Here is a 19,020-nt window from a genome sequence, read left to right on the forward strand (position 1 = left end):
AGCCAGCTCAGCTCCCTAGCCCTCACTTCTCTATTCCTACCTATTCTCTTTCTATGAGGCCATTTTTTTTTTTTGCTGTATCAAGCAGTTGGATCATCTTAGTGTGCAGTGTTAAGCTGCAGAATAAGCAGCAGGAGACAGTCTTTCTAGATAAACTGAACTATCATGGACCAGACACGTCAAGGTATCGATGTGCCTGTTTGCAGTTCAGGACATCTAAATATCTGATAAGTTTTCTGTTCCCATTTCCCCAAACATAAGAACGGCACAAAAACACCACCTACCTTTTTGTTCTCCCACCAGCGCTAGGAGGATCAGTTATTCTGAAAAGCTTTGAGAATCCCAGAGAAAGGAGCTGCAATCACCACACAACATGCTATTACAACATCCTAAAAGGTTCAGTCCTACCACAGAGATCATATTGACAGAGAATAAAGCCTTCAGTCCCTCTGAAAGGACTCAATATCAGGGTAGTGCACAATATTCAGAGACACCTCTCTCATGTTCATCCTCCAGCTTTTAACAGGTAACCAGGTCAAGGCTGCACCTCAAGAGTCCTACTCGGTAGCATCAGACATCATTGAAATGTGTAGAAAAGGAAGGGCTCTTCCTTAAAACAGCATCTAATCAGACAGACTCCAGCAGTCGTTCGTGAGTAGGTTGACAATGAGGAACTGAAGAGACCACCATACATCCTATCAGTAAGGAAACACCTCTGGATGCATTGTCCTGGTGGAGAATTTAAATTCAAACAGCTGTCACGTAGGAAAATACTGACATTAATAAAATCAGGGGCTGAATTCAAGATTTTGCTTTGGAATCTCACTTCATGCAAGATGAGCTCTGACACCCTTTGGGCTGGGTGCCACTGCGATACCAGCAAGAAATTTTTCCAATGGCAATATGTCCTTGTCAAGATTTCAGCAAAAAGGGCCTGAAGAAAGAACAAGTTATATATGCTCACTGGTCACCACACGTGCTACGGGTAGCAGGTGGAACTTCCATGAAGTTTCCTCTCGAGTCAAGACAAGACTGCACGGACTTTGTCTTTGTGGCGTGAAAGAAGTGTGGTGGGTGGCTCTTGTCCCATCTCATGGCTACTTCATCCACACTAAAACTTTTAACTCATGTTTTGCTACAACGGCTTACTTGTCTTAAATGAGCCAGATGTAAGTGCTTTTGAGACACTGCTTGAAAAAAAAACAAACCAATAACCTGCATCCCCTAATGTTTATCCAGTCACAACGTAAGGAGGAACAGCCACCCAATTCAGCAGTGTAAGCTCTGCTAGTAGCAATAATGGCTAAACACTGCAGAGTGCATACCAGGGAAAAATAATTAATGGTCATACCTGTAAGGAAGGTAATTCGGCCCTGCTACCAGGTGGCTTTTTTTCAGAATTCAAACCCAAAAATATTTAGTATGGTCTTATTCTCAAAATAATGTAGAATTTAACCACAGCATTTTAGGAGCAACACATAGGATGACACATTATTTGAACCACCCATCCAAGTCACAAGACTTTGCCCTTTACTAACTCTAGCAGAGTACAAATGCAATCCTGTCCATGCAGTACCGTCAAGCTATAAACAAATTTCAGCACTTTCCTATTAACGCACCATAGGAATTTCAGTACAGGAATCAGAGCTGACTTGGACAGTCCTGTTTGTCAGAGGAACACCCCAAAATTGCTATTCTGCACACAGGTAACCGCGTGGAGACGGGAACCCAAAGCACTTTTGCATGTGACCTTGTGAACCCGCTCACAAACAGGGTGCGAATGACTCTCTTGCAGCTGAAGAGCTGAGGATGCCCACAGGTGTAAAAGTAGAGCTCTGGCAACACTGCAGGCAGCAAAGTGGCTGCCTCCAGGCCTCATGCAGGGCACAGCTCTCTGCTTAGGAGTGCACGCTTTGGTCTTGGCTGACTCCTTTCATGCCTCCTCCACAACCTGTGGTGTCTCACCCTGCTTACAACAGCTTACTCAGGTTTTGCCATAGGTTTATTCTGAAAACAAGTCCACTTTCTGGGGATTTTTGGACTCTCGAATTGTGCCCCCCTCCCCCCCCCCCCCCCCCCCCTTGGCTGCTGCCATGCCCCATTCCTACAGAAGCCAATTTTCTGATTTATGGATCGTCACCAATGTGAGGAAGGGCTGTCAAGGGAAGCTGCAGGGAGCAGAAAGAATCTGTTGGTGAGAAGTTTTTCATGGCTAGGGGCTTTGCCTAGGGCTCACTCCCCAGCTAGGGTGTGTGTTAGGGTTGAGAGGAAGAGAAAGGCAGAGTCCCCAGCAGAGCGCAGGAGGAAGAGGGCTGCCAAAGGATGGGTAAGCTGCAAAGAGAACATGCCTGGGAGACGGTTTTCACCTGGGCAACAACAACAGCAATTAGCAAGGTGGATAAATCATGTCCACACGATGAAAACAAACTGCAACATTTCCAAACGTTGTTATCAACTAATGAAAGTGACTATTTTGCAAAGATTCTCCAGCAGAAATACAGGCTTTAGAGGGAAATACTGAGTTGTTCGGAATCCATTCGAATATTAGATTTGTTCAGCAGAAATAAATCACTACACATGTCAGGCTCCAGACAACAACAAAAAAAGCTTTCCAGGAAAAAACAAACAATGTGAAAAAGGAAGGCAGAAGAAATCTGGAATGGAAAAAAATTAAGACAGGGAAAAAAAAGTGAAACCCACTTACACTTTGAACATTTTTCTGCCTGAATAGTAAGATAATGTTGGAGTGATATTGCACTCTAATCCTTCCAAATGCTTTCAGTTTATTAATAAAGCACTTCTATCCTTTATTTTTCAACCTATAGCTCAAGGTAACTACCTCTCATATATTGCAGGGAAAATTTACAGCTGGTCTTTACTACTGTATCATTTTAAACTACTATATAATAAAAAGGTATATACAAACACATATGTATGAGGGTGTCATGCTTATTTTCTTGTGTTTCTCTCAAGAAATACGAATTCCTTCTCTATCTGCACTAGAACATTAGGTTTCAATTTACATACGCTTCCTGAGCACTGTAGATACAGTTCTCCAGCTACTTTGCATATAAGTCAATATTATTGATGCTTTCCACTGTCAGAGATTTCTTTTGTAATTTTATAGCTATGTCAGCAAATAAAATACGCATTTGTGCACCTTTATGGGCAGCACAGTTCTGTCTATTAAAAATAGATACATTAAGCCTTACCCTGTAGTAAAGAATGTACAACGCTCTTACAAATGTACTATCAGTAATTCCATGTGCTAAATAGGTTGCATCATCTCATTCTTAAGGTTTCTAAGAAAAAAAGCTTAGCTCCATACAGTTACCGCAAATGTTTCAATTATCCTCTCAAATTTTCCCTTTTCCCGTAGAGAGACTTTAAAAAAAACCAAACCAAACACCTAAACCAATCAACAACCACACTTTATTTCCCTTCTCCCCATCTTAAAAATATCTGGAAATTTTACTTATCTGCCTTTTCTGCTAAAGTCACAGGCTTAGAAATGGATTAAATCCGAACATTACCCCCTCAGGTCAAGCCAGACAGGAAAATTTTTATTAAAAAACCCCACAGGGTTTGCTGACAAATCAATACAACCTAGTAAACGCAGCCACAGTGAAGGTCTGAATTAGACTTTGTCTAGATTACAAGTCTCATTTTACTGCTTTATCCCTGGTTGCCAGAGGCAACACAGAGGCACAGAGCTAAGAGGAAAAAAACATTTTTTATTTGCAAGCAAGACCAGATAAAGACTCACACCAAGTGAGCTTGAAGGACACATTCAGTTGAAAAAGTTTAGTTGCCCCCTCCAGTCCCGGGGCAACAGCAGCTGAGCTGGGCGCTCGGGGAGGCCGTCGTGGCTCCCTCTCCTTCCAAGCAGCTTTCCCTGCATCCCCAGGGATGTCCTCACCCCGCCGGTGGGACACCACAGGCTCACCAGGGTGCTGCCAACCTGCCCTGACTCTCACTAGGGCAAAGCATGAATTTCAAAAGCCCTGGGTTAACACCCCACATGTACACGCAGTCGAGAAAGTTGGAGAGAGGTGTTTTGCAGCAGACAGAAGTCTCGCAGGTTGAACTCCACTTGCTTTTCTCAGTGCAGAAAACCCCAATAGCTGTTTCAGGTATTCCACCAAGAAGTGCAGCTGAGAGAAAGCTTTTAAGTAAGGTTTGAAATGCCCTGTGTTTTGGAAAACAGGATTCCAAGCTCCAGAAAAAAAAAAAAACAACCCACTTTTCATCTTTTCCTCAGCAAAGATCCTCCCACAACATGCGTGTGGTTGCTGCTCTCGCGGAGTAAGCTGTGCTGAGATCATTTGGAATAAAAAAAAAAAAGTAATCTGAAGGCAGTCACACGCCGTGCTGTAAAATGTAGACACTTTCCAGGTAATTCCTTCTTTTCTTCTTCTTCCCGGCACAGGTATTTTCCCCTTCCCCTCCCCTGTCAGAGAAACTGAAGTGCGTTTCTCCACCCATATCCGGAGCAGCAATCCCAGCTCCCCCAGCACAATGCCTGCAGGTGGAAGCCACCCCAGGCGCATTGGTGGGGCCTCCCCTCTCACAGCAGCAGTGCCAGCAGTGATGGGTACCCTCTCATCCACCCTGTCAACAGCCAGTCATCCCCTAATATTACTACTTCCCAACAAGCCACTACTCTCAAGGGGAAAAAACCTTTACAGGAACATGCCTTTAATAACGGACAAATCTGGTTTTCCTTTCACATCGAACATGGCCAGTCTGCCTTTAAAAAGTCACATTAAAATGAACAAATTAATACTAGGTCATCGAACAGAAACATAAGCTTGGAACAGGAGTAAACTGATCCAGACCAAACTCAAAATAATTTACCCCATTTTGCCAGGTGAAAAGATCAGCTTTTCTTCTACACGTTACAGCATTTGTCAAATGCAGCCCCCTCTTCTAGCTAACTGAGGCTTTGTGTTCTAGCATTAAACCACACTTTTACAGGCTCTACAAGCACATAGCCACTGTTTCTTGGATAATCTGATGTTAATTTGAGAAAAAAAGCATCACCCAAACTTACTTGGCAAGTATTTCCCACAAAGTTATTGCCAGTTGCACACAAAACACCTAGGTACTCCTTGGCAGTGTTTTACGAAATGCAAATCTGTATGAGCTGCAGCATCCCATACCTGGAGCATTCCCCTGCATCCTCTTTTTTTTTTTCCCCCTCTAGAAAGAGGGGGAATCGCGACAGAAACACAGAGATCATTTAGATCCTATGTAGAGAACAAATCATAAGACAAACATGAAATGACATGCTAAAATTACTATTCTAGAGACAGCTTTGTTCAAAGCAGATAAAAAATAAAGCCTGCTCAAAGGGAGAAAGTGAGGCAGGGAGGGTAAGGCAGCAAGCGGGGTGGGCAGACTGAGCAGGCAGCACTGCTATGGTCTAGACCACCGCACGCCAGCATGGCAGCAGCTATGGGAAAGCCCCATGGCTGGGCCCTAGCTCTGTGGCACTGCTCCAGGCCGGAGCCCTGCTTAGCCAGGGCACGGCATGGTGCCCCACTTGGCGCTTCGAGCGGGAGCAACTGGGCACCATTCTGCCTGAATCACACAAGCCTGCGGAGCCGACGGGCACAGGGCCTGAGAGGAGGTGTCCCTGCTGCCGCTGCCATCCAGGACCAGGTCCTCTGCTCAGCTGGCAGTGACGGGGCTGAGCTGCTGGGTGACCCCATCCATGATAACAAAGCTGGGCAGTTGCTATGGAGTCTCTGGAGCTGCTCCAAGGTGGTTCAGTCCTAGAAAGTGCCAGGTGAAGCAGAAATAATTAGCAGACCTGCAAGAACAGGGGTTCCCAGCCAGCGAGGAAAGAAATACAACGATAAAGACCAGCTTGACCCAAAAGACTATTGCAGACACACAGCTGAGCTCTGCAAGTCACACAAGTGCAAGTTCTCTCCCTTTGGGCAGTGGCCGAGCTGCTGCAGCCCCTGGCAGCAGGCACGAGGCAGCACTTGGCCAGAGAAGAGCCAGCGCTGCTGTTACATGTCCATAACCATCGCTCCCATGACTCACACAATTATTTCCTCGCCTTGCTGCAAAACAGGTAGAAGTAGAAAACCTGGCACCAAGGAAAGAAATGTCACACGCACCAGTTTTTTTTTCTCTTTGACTAAACAGGAGAGGGGGACACACAGCGTTTTCAGCTGTTAGCGTGGCTTTAAAAACAGCCTTTCAAAGGACAGCAAGCATCACGAGAGATGCTGGAGTCCCTGAAAGACATGCAGCAGGGACTTAAGCAAAAGCTTTACAGTGCCACAGCAGAGGGAGGAGGGGGTGTTTTCCCCCACCACTGCAGCCACCTTGCCCAGCCAGCTAACCTACAGTGAGAGGGATCCTGCTCACGGGAAGGCTCACCAGCCCCACTTCTGACTGCTCTAAAGGGAGAGGACAAAAATCAGTTTTGGCTTGGATCCAGGCTGGCCTCATTGCTGCTGCTGCTTACTTTATCATCCTGCTATTCTGACTTTGCTTGACATCCCAGTGGCACGGGCGCCCGCACGCTGCGGTTTCCCCAGTTTAGCATACAAACAGAAAGCCAGGCCCAATTCTGAGTCAGGACTTGCTGCCTCCCGCAGCTCTGCGTGGCCGCAGGCTGCAAATTATGTAACAGCTTCGCTTCTGGTTTTAAGATGTCAAAGCTCTCACAGGGGGATGAAATGAGGAAATACAGTCCATCTGCCGTCCCTCACCTACCAGCTTTGCCAGTGCAGACAGTGGACATCAGGCTGGAGAGGTGTCAGCTCTGGGCATCTGACCTTCTGCATCTGCAGCCCATAGTGCAGGAGAGGTTACAGTAGCTAGGAAGGGATCGGGTCTCTCCGTCTCAGGAGGAGACAGTTTGGAGTTAATACGCATAAAGTGGGCAGTTCTGCTAAAGTGGTTAGCTGTGAAATAGCTAGCATTTCTGTTTTCCCCTGAGTTTCAAGATTAACAAGCCCCCAGAGAGTGAAAAGGAACAGTTCATCCTTTCCAAAGGTTACTGAGCAGAGGGGTGCGCAGAAAGTCAGGTCAGTTCATGGGCAAAATCAGCACTGGAAAACCTGGAGCATGGAGCATTGCTTTCAGGCAGATCTGCAGTAAATATTACAAGTCCCAGCTATCTGGCATTTACACGCAGACCCCAATCCAAGGAGATGGCTTGTATATATAATAGGGTTGCTAAAGTATCAGAGTTATAAACACAAATCTCCTTCAGAATGAAACATCCAAGTTCCCACCGAAACCCTTACAGGAATTACATTTCTCTTTCAAATACAAAACAGACTCAGTGACTCAGGTATTGTGATGGTTTGGTAGCAGAGAAAGACTGTCTAAACCCCACCCGTTTCCTAAACATTACTTTAGCAACTTCAGGAGCTAAAAACTGGTAATTTGCACGAGCATTGGTGAAAAGGACTTGTGAGTAATCAAGTCAAGTTGATCACAGAGGTCGATTTGTCTCACTATAAAAGCTCTGCTCCATTTTAGCCTTAAATATTCAGTGGTTAGAAAAATTGTGTGTGTGTATAAAATAGACATAATGTAAGAGCTAGAACTCTTAAAATGGAAAATGTGATTTTAAAAATTATCTCCATGGCTCAAGTGCTGTGGCATAAGAAATGGAAAACATTTAAGTCAATTTATCACATCTAAATATTACATGATTCAGTTAGTGCTCTAATTGCGCTAGGATATTTAAAGCTGCCTGGTTACAGATGAAGGCAGATCCTTCAAGGTCCATTTCAACCTAAGAGGACAGTAAACTTGGTTCTCAGGATAGCTTTTCAGTAGGCTTTCACAGATGGAAGAGGAATCCACTGCCAAAAGATGCACTTTCACTCACTCCCCATCCTGGTGAACCGCTCCCATCACCTCCCCCATGCCAGCGGTGATGAGGACAACAAGTCAAAGGAAGTAGCTGAAAAATTTGTGTTTTCTTGACAGGTTATTTTTCAGCCAAATCAGCAGCCTGATTCAACTCGGCTCATTTTGGTGGCAGCAGTATTGCCGTAAATCAGCAGGCATCAGCAGCAAAACTGAACCCACAGACAAATGAAATAATGTTGTCAACCCTTCTTTGGCACATGAATAGTTTCTCCCCACTCCACGGCCTGAGGATTTTTGAGTAAAGACATTCAGGAGGGAGTGGTAACTTTTCTCACTGCCACACACTGTCAGCCTTCAAGAAGTCTGCATCTTTGCTCACAGCAGGGAAAAAGGCTCGTTTCCTACAATAGCCTTTATCTCACAGCTCATCTCACTGCTTGCCAGCACCAAGAGCTTTACTTCAGGCTAAATCTGATGGATGCCAAGTTACTCTTTTTAACATCGAGCAAAAAAAACCCCAGAAACTAAATTTGAGTCCCAGTGGCTTCAGTGGAAGAACAGGAACTGCCGAGCACCTACACTGCGATGGCAAGCCTGTGGCTGAAGTAGCACAGCCGTGCCATTAGGGTGAAAGACCAGAGTTTTCACTCCTGCTTGTGCAGAAAATAGTGCTGGTGATCAGATCCTTCTCCCAGGACAAGATCAGATGCCCTCAGCTTGCTAAGAGGGATGCAACACAGATACCCAGCCTTCAGCAGCGAGCTGGCTGCAGTCTAAGCACTCTTCAGTTGTCAGCTCTACTACTAAGAGAACTGAGTTCTGCTAATGCCATGAGCTCCAGCGTGACTGTGAGAGGCTTGAGGTTTACAGGCTGGAAGGAGAAGAGAACACATCCAGACCCCAGCGCCGGAAGCCACCTGGTCCCCAGCAGTCATGGGGTCCTCCTGCACAGCAACACAGTGCAGCTGAATCTTATTCAGGGCTGGAACCCACCCAGGCCTCTTTCAGCACACTGAATTTCCAACACCAGGTAACAGCTGTATGTCAGCACCTTGTGTCCCTCGGGACCGCGCTCAGTTCCACACTCCCTTCAGGCTTACAGGTGCGTGAAGCTGGCTCCGTACATTTTCTGCTTATTCCAGCCTTGCACACCGTGTCTAACACCGTTGTACCTGGGTACCTGGCCAAGACCTTCCAAATTTCAATTTGCCATATATATTTAGTTGCAAACTTTCGTGTGCCTGTTTTTAAATTAGCAGGAGCAGCAGCAGATTTCCACTTAAGCCAGACACATTGTGCTATGGGCTCACAGCCTTTCTGCCAGCCACAGACCCCTCTCACATCTAGGAAACGTCCCACCATTCAGCACCAGCAGCAGTTTCTTTCCAGTAAATGACTTGTGCAGACAGATAGGGTTTAAAGAAGTGAAACGTAACTACCCTGGGTGCAGGAGTTTGCTTCTCACTTGATAGAGCAGCGTGGGGGATATTTTAAGTCACGTAATCTAACAGCGATAGGAAACAACACTCAGTTTTCTTTGTCCCCTTTCTAAGCTGTTAGTACAGTATGCAGCAGCATCAGCCACTTCAGAAAGTACTGAACTTTTCTCTCTCTTTTTCACTCAAACGGAAGAAAACCCTCTTGTTTTCTGCAGCCTCCTTCTTGTTTTTAATGAGCACTACACTGAACAACTTGTCACACTGAAAGACATCAGTGCTCTCTCAAAATCATCCAACCCACTTTCATGTGGTTACATTCGAATCTGGACAGCATCAGCAAAAGCCAATAACACTTATGCACATTTGTGATTGATCGGGTCTTCCCTCATCCTTCATCTTCCACTTTTTCACAGGTTGCATTTGTATTTTTGGGACTAAAAGGCAAACAGCACCCAGGTTGATTTCCTGCTGATAGGGACTTCCTTCTCTGCCCCCTCACCCCCCCCAAAACAGACAGCCGTTATCTTTCCTCTTCCCCTTTGCTGAGCCCTGTTGCAGAAAACCTACTCCCAAATTCTCTGTACTAGAGAAATAGGGTGAAAAAAACTATGACAAGGTATCCATCGTCTTCAAAAAGTTCAAGTGAATTCCATCTTGACCCTGACAGGCTACCAGCAGCCTTTCTTAAGTGCAAAGGAAGATTATCCTTAATTTAGCACATACTCCCATCAATATGATCAATCCCAAAGCTATATGGCCCCCGTCAAAAATGTCCAGTACCTCCATCATCATCTGCAGCAAAACAAAAACGAAACTTGTAAGCTAAGTGCATGTAAAAAGGGGTCCTAATTCTTTTATAGGCTAAAAAGCTGAAGAGAGCAAACCTCAAAAGCAAGCAAGCAAATCGTGCAATACCTGGAAGTAATCTGTGATGAAGGATCCAAGTTCACTCTTCAGCAGCCGTCTGTAGACAGAAGGAGTGCAGCCATGAGGTAAGAGCCATTGCTGGCCATTTCCTACAGGTCTATTCGTACTTTACTACCAGTCATACTGAGATACGTGTGTGCATGTATGAATGTGTCATTCTGGCCCCAGTTAGATTTCTTTTACATTTAGGTATATATTTTACAACTGCCCACAAAGGCTATTCTCAAATTACTAAACAGTTTCCCTGAAGTCTTCTATTTATATACCACATACCTAGAACAAGCAAAAAACCACATTTACCCCCCGAATGCACAGAAAGTTGGGGACACAATTTATTTAGTTCGAAATCTAACATTTTTTCTGCTTTTTGTTTAAACAAAGACGCCTTTCGTTTCACTGAAAATAGCGTATCTCCCTAATGCTGTACTTCCTTTTCTCTTGGAAATAGAAGGTGGGAGGATAAGGAGAGCAGCAATGAAGTAAACACATAAGCAGAAGCTGTGGCTTCCCCATGACTACCGTATTAAAAAAAAAAAAAAAAGCAAGCATATTTTTCAAGAAAAAAATTCTAGAAATTTAACAAGCGGTGTTTTAAATACATGCAGGCAGAAGCCACTCTAAATAAGTATTTCTGATAAAGACTGCTGGATTTTAAATGAGGCTGTGATAAAAACTTTAAACTCTAATATATATTTATATTTCAAAATGCCAATACAAAAATCACAATTCTTTCATATCAGAAGAAGCATTAAAAAAAACCCCAAGCATTAAATAAAAAACCAAACACAAAGTTCAGAGCATTTGCACTTTCAGCTTTCAGTGACTGGGAGGCTAAAATCCATAGCAGTAAATTCTGCCTAAAATTTAAAAAGCGCCCAACACTTTCTACTCCAAAACATTGCATTTTTTTTTGCTCATCTGAGAGTTTTGCTTTTCACCAATGTGAAGTATAATCAAGAGTGCTCAAAGATGGCATTTGACTCAGGGACCATCCAGTTCTCAGGCTGGGTTCTCACTAACAAACTACACCACTTTTTCCTAACCTTTGTTGCGAGTCAATTTGCTTGGCAACCTTCCTCCCTAACCGTTCCGTAATGCCTCTAAGTTTATTTGCACGCCAACGTGCCTTTACTGTCTCTCTCAATCTGAGCGGTGACATTCACCCTGCCCGTCTCAAAGCACACTTCTGTTTTTAGGAGATGGATACGCCAGGTAAGTCTTTGGGGGCCTCTTCGCCAGAAGCTCTTCCACCGCCTTCAGCAGAACCCAGGGGGCTGTCCACAAGCCCATGGCAGGACTTCGCCTCGTGTCAGCAGACCAGCAACCAGAGGCTTGCACCCTAGAGAGAACCCAAGGGAGAGCTCTCCTCCTAATTACAGCCAGGTCACCTCCTGTTTCCTGAAATCCCATCTCCTGATGGCACTTCTTACATTTCCTCTTGCTGTGACAATTGACTTTTAGAACAGTAAAAAAAAAAAAAAGTATCCAGTGAGATGCTATCAAATCACAGCAAGATAAAAACCTGGTGGCAGCAATCCAGAGCACCTGCTCATCGCCTGGTCATGTCATTACTGTCCTACTTTAAAACTCTCCTGTGTGTCCCATTGTCAGATCACTAAGCACAGTGCAGAACCGGTGAGTCTCTCAAAGTACTGCACTTGCTGGTGTCCACCCAGGAGCTGAAGGGAGAGCTACGAACCAGTAAAATGCAGCAGCTCAACTTAACGGCACACAAGAGCTGGCTGCCTGCCTTTCTGCCCCAATCTCTAGATCCATCTTGCACGCACAGAACTAATGTTGTGTCGGGAGCAGGTCAAGAGTCACAAGCGTGAGGCTGCAGGTGCTTGTACAAATATCCACACAGACCCATGTCCTCTGCTCCCTAGATAGACATTAACGAGCTACTTGAACGTTGAAGTGGCCTATTTAGAGAATGACATTTGGAGATGGAACCAATGCTCAGGGCACCTGCAGGAACATTAATCATGTATTTCAAGGTGAGTGCTTCCAAGTGCTGCCTGGGAGTGCCTTTCCACGGAAAAGGGCATTTCCCCTCCCACCACCAGCACTGCTTACAAACCAGTCACAGTTCACAAAGAATTTCCTGTTCTTCGCCCAGCACTCAACAGTCAAGATCCACTTCAGTAACCAACATGAAGAGAGCACGGTCCAGCCACTGGGGCCAAGCAACACAGCTGTTCTGTCGGGCGTATTGCCTCCTGGCCAGGCTGGGGAGAAGCCCCTGCGTGCACTGGGGAGGGAAAGCAGGCTGCAGCCACCACGGCAGGCAACAGCCTGGCAGACAAGTCACAAAACCCAAAGCCAGTCCCTAACTCCGCCAACAGGCTCTGCGTTTGGGTATTTCCAAAGGTTTGCGGCATTTGTTTTACTTTTTACGTACAGAAATACCCGTCCCATGGAGAACAGAGATTGCTCCATGTGCTTAAACCTAACTTGAGGACTTCTGACCTGAGCACACTAGAACACCATTAGAGCACAAAAGCACTGCCCTCACTCAGCTCTCAAAAGGAATTATATTAACTTTCACCTTTGGGGTCAGATCAAGTAGAGCAGAGCCCCATGCCCTGCAAGCTGCATTTATTTTGAAAGTAGGGAAAGGGGTAGTTTAGACTGCTGCTTGGCATGTGCTTAGCCCAAACTGCCATTTGAATCTTGGCACTCAGGAAAAATGCAATAGGGATGGAGGGGGGCATATAAAAGGAGAAGCGGAGACCTATATGGCAGCACTCCTGATGAATGAATATGGATGTAGTGGGAAAGAGAGAGGGAGGGAGGAGGAACCACATCCACGAGCTCTGACAATACTCTGCTTAGCAGCACTTGCAACCACAGCAAGGATAAGTTGTTCTTCATCTACTCTACAGTCCTATCTATTGCTAACCAAACTTTCCAAATAATCAGAATGAAACCACAGATAATCATGAAACCTGTTTAAAATTAAAGCGATACTTTTAATCATCACTAGCAAATGTGTGCTAGGCTTTTAGGTTTTTATATTTGTAGGTCTTGCTCTGCAATCATCATGGGAAGACTGAGCTTTTAAATGAAATGCTGTGTTTTGCTTTCATTTTAAACACTTCACGGTTCTAAGAAGCTTGAGTTTAGAAAAGAAATGTTACTACCACCACGAATGCCCTGGCAAAAATGTGTAAAAAACAGCCAGAAGAGGCAAAGTCCCTAGGAGGGGACAAAATCCTTATAATCTGGGTCAATACATGTCCTGTCCTTGGCAAAGCTACACATCCACACAAGTCAGGGAAACGTTATCCAAGTGCCATTCACTCCACCCAATAGCAAAAAAGAAGTAAGTTAGCCTGAAAACCCAAAGCTGTGCCTAAGTTCGCTTCAATCCCTACTCCTCCCACAAATATCCTCTAACTGCAGTTCTGCAGGGGAACAAAACCAAGCAAACACCAAACAAACAGTAACAAAAATCCCTTTTTATGCATTTCAGCGACCTACCTGATATTTTCGTTGAGGGTGTAAAGTTCATTGTTCTGCAAGCCTCCCCCTTTGAACACATTTATCACTGCCGTTTGAACACTGCCAAAAAAAGAAGCAAGACAGTACAACATCCATAAATAACAGCCACCAGCATGATTTACCACAGAGAGCAATGTGAGCTAGCCGCCTAAAGCTGAATGCTCATAACAGGGTGGAGAGGTTAATTGCACTTAAATACTTCCACTCTTTCTCCCCTGGAAATCATCACTTGTATTTACCCACATCTCTCATGGGAGAAAGAGCAGAACCAACTTCAAGTTGCGCCTAGAGTAAGTGAGGGAAAGTCCTTACAGGGACACTGTTCATGAGGAACACATTCACATCGGATATATCTTTAACACGACTGTTTAGGGGACCTCTGCTGTGTGCTGCAGGCTAGTTGCTATGAGGAGACACCGATTTTTGGCAATATCTGCCAAACACATCACATTGCACTGCCCAGTGATGTTAGCAAGAACCACCCCATCTGCAGCGTCTGACAGGACCCTGGCTGTGATGGAAGATGTTTTATGGCCAGCATCACCTGAGTCAGACCCAGCTTTAAGCCCCGTTAATGCTTGTAAAATGCTGTTGGAGGATCTTGTAACTCATACTTCTCTCATCAGCACAGAGGAAGTCATAAAGTGACAGCGCACAAGATGGTTTAGCAGGTCTAAAGGCTTTTCACAGCTAACAAGAGGAAGTGTCACTCCTCTAATGGGCATTCCCTTCTGCGGGCCAGTCATGGCACTGGTGCACTTCACAAATATCAGCTCACTATTCTGGCACAAAACGGTGATGTTTTTGCCGGGCTACTTTTGTGCTTAGCTAGGTCAGCAAGAGAGAGGGGCCTGCAGAGGGCAGGGCCAGTGCAAGATGGCAGAAGGGAAGGTGGGAACACCCACTTTTGGTAGCAGCAGACCATTAGATCAGATCAGGACATCTCACTCTCCACCCTACACATTGTTTTTCTAGCTGCCATTGCTGCATGAGATCACTGCAGGCAGGATTTGGCTGTCAATAGGAAATGCTGGTAGAAGCCACAAGCTTAGCAGTTGTCAGAAGAACATGACTGTGGTAAAAGCTTCATAATAAGCAAATAAATGCCTGTTACGCATTAAGAAACTGACCTTTATTACAGTACTAGGAATGTGTTTTCCTAAATGGTACTTAAAAGATGCAACTGTTGACAAAGAGCAATTTTACCTCACAACAGTACCTCTGAACAATGTTGGCCAAAACCAAGGCTGAACACTGATATTTTGATCTCCACGGTGGCTTTCAGTGCTGGCAAAGCTTGGGCATGCCAACAATTCATGCACGCTTTTAGACAGGCAAGCTTAGCCATAAATGGTCTGAAGCACAAAGATCAGACCCGCAGGGCCCTTATCGTGGGGCTGCTGCAGAGTGAGTGCTCAGCCTGGGCGGGTCCCGCTCACCTGTTCCAGGCAGAGTTGGAACTGAGCTGTAGAGCCTGCCGGGCCGCTTGGAACCGCGGCAGGTCACTGAGGACTGGGGAGCTCATGAAGCGAGGCCGGGGCCTTCTGAACGAACCCATCTTGTGGAACTGGAGAGCAAAGGACAGAGCTACGGTGAGCCCTCCAGTCATAGGGTCAGGTGGAGTGGGGCAGAGCCGTCAGAAAGTCCCTTCTCTTGAAGGTCCAAGCGTCAATCTCAGCGATGTCAACGAGTCTTCAAACCCAAGGACTCAGCCTGCAGCAAAAGCAAAGAGTCAGCCTCGGACTAGCAGTTCCCCACAGTGTCAGGTTGTGACATGGACATGCACTGCAAGGTGACTGAAACAGTCCCGCAAACCAAAGAGAACGGAAAAGAGCAAGACAGAGAAGGGAGGGGAAAAAACATTCTATCCCATTAACAGCAAATTTGGGCAAATCTTCTGGAGTTCTTCAACAGCAGCCCCCTTTCTCATCTTGCCCCTTGAATAATGACCCAACACAGCCAGCCAGAAATACAAGCATGGTCTCTCTTTCCATTTCAATTAGCAGAAATGCAAGAACAGAGGTGCCTAAACTCTTCTGCCAGAGGCACTTTACAAATACAGTTAGCCATTCAGCCTGTATAAAATAGCAGAAATGGGAGAAAGAAAACTATTTCACCAGAAAGGAACAAAAGATGAACAACAGAAGAAAAGACGAACAGACAAACACAATGCTTTCTGCCTTTTTTTTTTTTTTTTTTGAGAAGTGTTGCGCAAGGGAATAAACCCACTTGTTATCAGTCAATTACAAAAAAGATCAACAGGGAGCTTCTGCAAAAGAGGTCTGACCACCAGATATTTTGAGAGTAAGCAGGACTTCTATGTTTGTTTTATTTTCTACAGAATGAGAAGTAATTGCTAGGCCAAATACGAAATGCCCGTATTTTCCACTCTGATCATCATCTCCATACAGACAAATATGTAGCCCCAAGTAAACCACAGAAATAGAAGTTAGCTTGGATAAAAAACACAAAAAAATTTTGGCAAAGCTTCTGTGCTTCGAAATCTTCCCACTTCAGACAAACACAAGCAGTAGATGTAGTTGGCAGTTTGGAGAATGGAGATATGGGAGAAAGGAGACAGGAGGGGGAAAAAAAACCCAAACCACCAAACGAAAAAAAAGTGGTACTGAACTGCACGTGGAAGACGCAAAGCAAAACATTCTTTTTTCCACTCTGTCTTCAGTTTGAGGTGAAAAGAGAGATAATCAGCTAAAAAAGCTGTTGTGTAGCTGCACAGTGCTTCGCATTCGACTAGCGCTCAGCTTCAGGAAACTGTTTCCATTCCCCAAACCACAATTAACTCTTTTACATGTAAGAGAAGAGCTTTCTTCCCACCCGGCTGGCCCCATTTCACGCTGAGCTCACTTTGCTGCCCTGTCTCTGCATGGCCTTGTCAGACTCCGATCAGCTGCCATGAAGCCCTTGCAAGCCCTTGCTGCACCACAGACACCACATGCCCCTGCCGCCAAGGAAGTTAAAGGAGAAAACTCAGAGAAAACGATCATTCTTGGTGCTATTCAAGAAATAAATACGGTTGTTATTCCTCCACAAGCTCAACAGTTTGCACAGATCTCTGTGGAACTAGAACACGGCTACAAGTGCGACTTTTTTCTGGCTTTGGTCAACTCCTGGCTGTTTTTAAAGATGACAAAGCCCAGACAGCCTTTCATGACATGAGCTTAACCTTGACTGTTGTTGCTTGAAAGGGCAGCAATCAGTTGATTCTGTGGCTGCTCTGTTCCAATTTACGAAAAAAAAAAAAGTCACAACTTTTAGAAATTAAGAATAAATACAAAGCGATACAACCAAATCAGCAGGGTCTCCTGTGTGCATTTTGAAACGACAGTTCATTTGACATTGCCCCCACATTTTTCAATCTGCCAACAATTTCGCTATTGGCAATCACAACCGCAGCAGAAATCATCAGAGGAAAAAAGCTACAGCACCTTGGAGAGATGAGGGCAGCCTTTTCTTACAATGTACCAAAAGGTGTCCAGGAGGCAAAGTGTAAGTATAATGGATGTTTCTGTCACAAAACAAGTGCTTGTGCCAATGTTTGTCATCCCCAAGTTCCAAAGCCAACAGCACAAGGAGCTGAAGGAGTGATGGCTCACTTCTCCCAGCAGTGCAGTAAAATTTCTAGCTTAACAATTTTTACACAGGGAAAACTGTATATTTTTCAGAGCTATGACATGCAATCTAAGTGTTACTTCAGATCAGTTGTAGGCATTTAACAGGGCTAGAAAGCAGCGGTTAAGATGCCTGTGCTAGCCCACACGCCTCCTCCTATCACTATTCCAGGTGCCATAGGCGCATACGAGTATCTTTCTCCCCAGCAACGAAATCATTTTACAAAGCTGCATTTATATTAGAGTTCAACGAAGTTGCAAGGGAAAAGCTTAAATTCAGAAATGTAAACCAGGAGAACAGCCTCTGTGCCTTAATATACATGTATTTGAAGTTTGCACAGAAAATTCTTTGGCCCGCTCTGTGCAAGTGTTAAAACACCACGACCAGGAAGGGCTCTCCTGAGCCTGGGCCATGGCTTTACGAGACTGATTCCACAGCAGCAGAACCGTGGCATTACACAGGACCCCATGACAAACTTTCTGAACACTTCTTACCAAGGGAATGTGCTTGTTTCTGCTCATGGAATCATACACGTTGTTTTCCTTAATCTCTGTTAAAGTCACCCAGACAGACAATGACAGGCTCTTGTCTGTGAAGAGCAGATAAGATGCCCCTCTTCCTCCCCCAACCCCAGTCTGCAATCCCATGTTACTGTCAAGTCAACCTTACTTTAGGTTCTCATCAGGAATTTAAGACAAGATCTTACTTTCATTTCTTCAGGATTCAAAGATGCCAATCTCTCCTGTCTTATCTAAAGCGGTAACTGTTAAATGGCAGGCACAGCAAACTGTTACTTGTAAGGCAGGCTAGCCACCAAATGGTGTCCAAACACAGCTGACCCTCATATTATCAGAATGGGAAATGCCAAAGTCTGTGAGAAGGACCATCCTCTCCCCATGCCCACAGCCTATTTAAACTATTTTCATAGTTTCATAAAAATCAAAGTAACAGAGCAAGAAAACAGACTTTTGGCACAAGTAGTTCACAGATGCTGTGCACCTGAAGGTACCACAAAGCACCCAAACCTAACCAAACACTTCCATCAGACCAGGTTTTCCTTTCGCAGCAACCAGTTTCCACTGAAAGTTTTCCCCAGAAAGGAAGGATCTTGTAAGGCAGCCTTGTAAATACTGCTTCATCTTCACAGGGAAGTTGTACTAGCAGTTTGTTGTCAATGTCTGTGGTATGCACTATGCAGCGTGCAACTTTTTGGCTTTCTACTGAGAGAAACTACCCTTGTGCAAGAAAGGCATTAACATAGTTATGGGTGAGTAAGAAGCCCTCATGGCATTCAGGCTATTTTAGCTATTGGGAAGGAACAGTAGTAAAACACTCAGTAGCAGGGAATAATTTTCCTCTTCATTTTGCCATGAAAACTTTCATAGAATTATGCAGAAATATTCAGAAGCAGATCCTGTTCTCCTAGCCAAACTCCCTCACATCTACAGTCTCCTCTGCCTAAGATTAAAGTGTTTTAGAAGACCACAAAATAAAACCTACTTCTAATAATCATTATGCTATTATTTACCAACACAGAACTAGAAAAAGCCTTACAGAGAAGCAGTTATCATTTTTCCCCTTTTATAGAAAGTGAAAGGAGACACCAGGGTGCAGCATGTTCTAGCCACCAAGCGACAGTCTCACTATTGATTATAAAAGACCAGGAGACTAA

General features: G+C 44.8%; 1 protein-coding gene across 1 annotated transcript in view; it reads right to left on the reverse strand.

The window, feature by feature from the left end:
• Positions 1-15,327, reverse strand: part of PRR5L (proline rich 5 like) — a 28,188-nt gene extending 12,861 nt beyond the window's left edge. Inside the window, exons 1-3 of the mRNA XM_086463249.1 lie at positions 15,158-15,327; positions 13,698-13,778; positions 10,203-10,251 (exon numbers count right to left, since the gene is read on the reverse strand). Of these exons, the coding sequence (XP_086319375.1) occupies positions 10,203-10,251; positions 13,698-13,778; positions 15,158-15,327 (300 nt within the window). The remainder of the gene's footprint in view (positions 1-10,202; positions 10,252-13,697; positions 13,779-15,157) is intronic.
• Between the last annotated feature and the right edge of the window lie 3,693 nt (positions 15,328-19,020).

Source organism: Leptosomus discolor, chromosome 3 (genome assembly GCF_034619465.1).
Source record: "Leptosomus discolor isolate bLepDis1 chromosome 3, bLepDis1.hap2, whole genome shotgun sequence".
NCBI classification, from domain to species: Eukaryota; Metazoa; Chordata; class Aves; order Leptosomiformes; family Leptosomidae; genus Leptosomus; species Leptosomus discolor.